Source organism: Arachis duranensis, chromosome 10 (assembly GCF_000817695.3).
Source record: "Arachis duranensis cultivar V14167 chromosome 10, aradu.V14167.gnm2.J7QH, whole genome shotgun sequence".
Taxonomy (NCBI): Eukaryota; Viridiplantae; Streptophyta; class Magnoliopsida; order Fabales; family Fabaceae; genus Arachis; species Arachis duranensis.
Genome location: NC_029781.3, coordinates 50060075 through 50060936, shown reverse-complemented (window position 1 = coordinate 50060936; position 862 = coordinate 50060075). Strand labels below are relative to the sequence as shown.

Here is an 862-nt window from a genome sequence, read left to right as displayed (position 1 = left end):
GTAGACTATGTCTCCAAATGGGTTGAAGCAATAGCAACTCCAACCAATGATAATAAGGTAGTCATGAACTTCCTCAGAAAACACATTTTTTGCCGTTTTGGGGTTCCAAGAGCAATCATCAGTGATGGAGGAAGCCACTTCTGCAACAAACCATTAGAGGCATTGCTTCTAAAATATGGAGTCAAACACAAGGTAGCCACACCATACCATCCACAGACAAGTGGGCAAGCCGAAATATCTAATAGGGAACTCAAAAGAATCTTGGAAAAGACTGTGGGAGCTTCAAGGAAGGACTGGTCGATTAAGCTAGATGATGCTCTTTGGGCATATAGGACAGCTTTCAAAACACCAATTGGAATGTCTCCTTACCAACTAGTATATGGAAAGGCTTGCCATTTGCCACTGGAGTTGGAGCACAAGGCATTCTGGGCCTTGAAACTCTTGAACTTGGACAGCAAAGCTGCTGGAGAAAGAAGGATGTTGCAAATTCAAGAGTTGGAAGAATTCAGAGCTGAAGCTTATGAGAATGCCAAAATTTACAAAGAAAGAGCAAAGAAGAAGCATGACAGCAACATAGCCCCAAGGAAATTTGAAGAGGGACAAAAAGTATTGCTCTACAATTCTAGGCTAAAGCTATTTCTAGGGAAGCTAAAATCAAGGTGGTCTGGACCATTCCTTGTCACCAAGGTCTCCCAATATGGACAAGTAGAAATCATGGAAGAAAAGTCACAAAGAACCTTCACTGTGAATGGTCAAAGACTCAAACATTACTTGGGAGATGTGGAGGAGAAAGACAAGGTTAAATATCACCTCAACTGAGGAAACTGACCGTCAAGCTAATGACGTTAAAAGAGCGCTTGTT

General features: G+C 41.9%; 1 protein-coding gene across 1 annotated transcript; it reads left to right on the top strand.

Annotated features, from left to right (window-relative positions):
* The first annotated feature begins 357 nt into the window (after positions 1 to 357).
* Positions 358 to 819, top strand: LOC107469912 (uncharacterized). The gene has a single exon (XM_016089301.1). The coding sequence runs from the start codon at positions 358 to 360 to the stop codon at positions 817 to 819; it is 462 nt and encodes a 153-aa protein (XP_015944787.1).
* Positions 820 to 862: the final 43 nt, after the last annotated feature.

Coding starts and splice junctions, on each gene's coding strand:
- LOC107469912 (XM_016089301.1), top strand. CDS start 358: ATGTCTCCTTACCAACTAGTATATGGAAAGGCTTGCCATTTGCCACTG.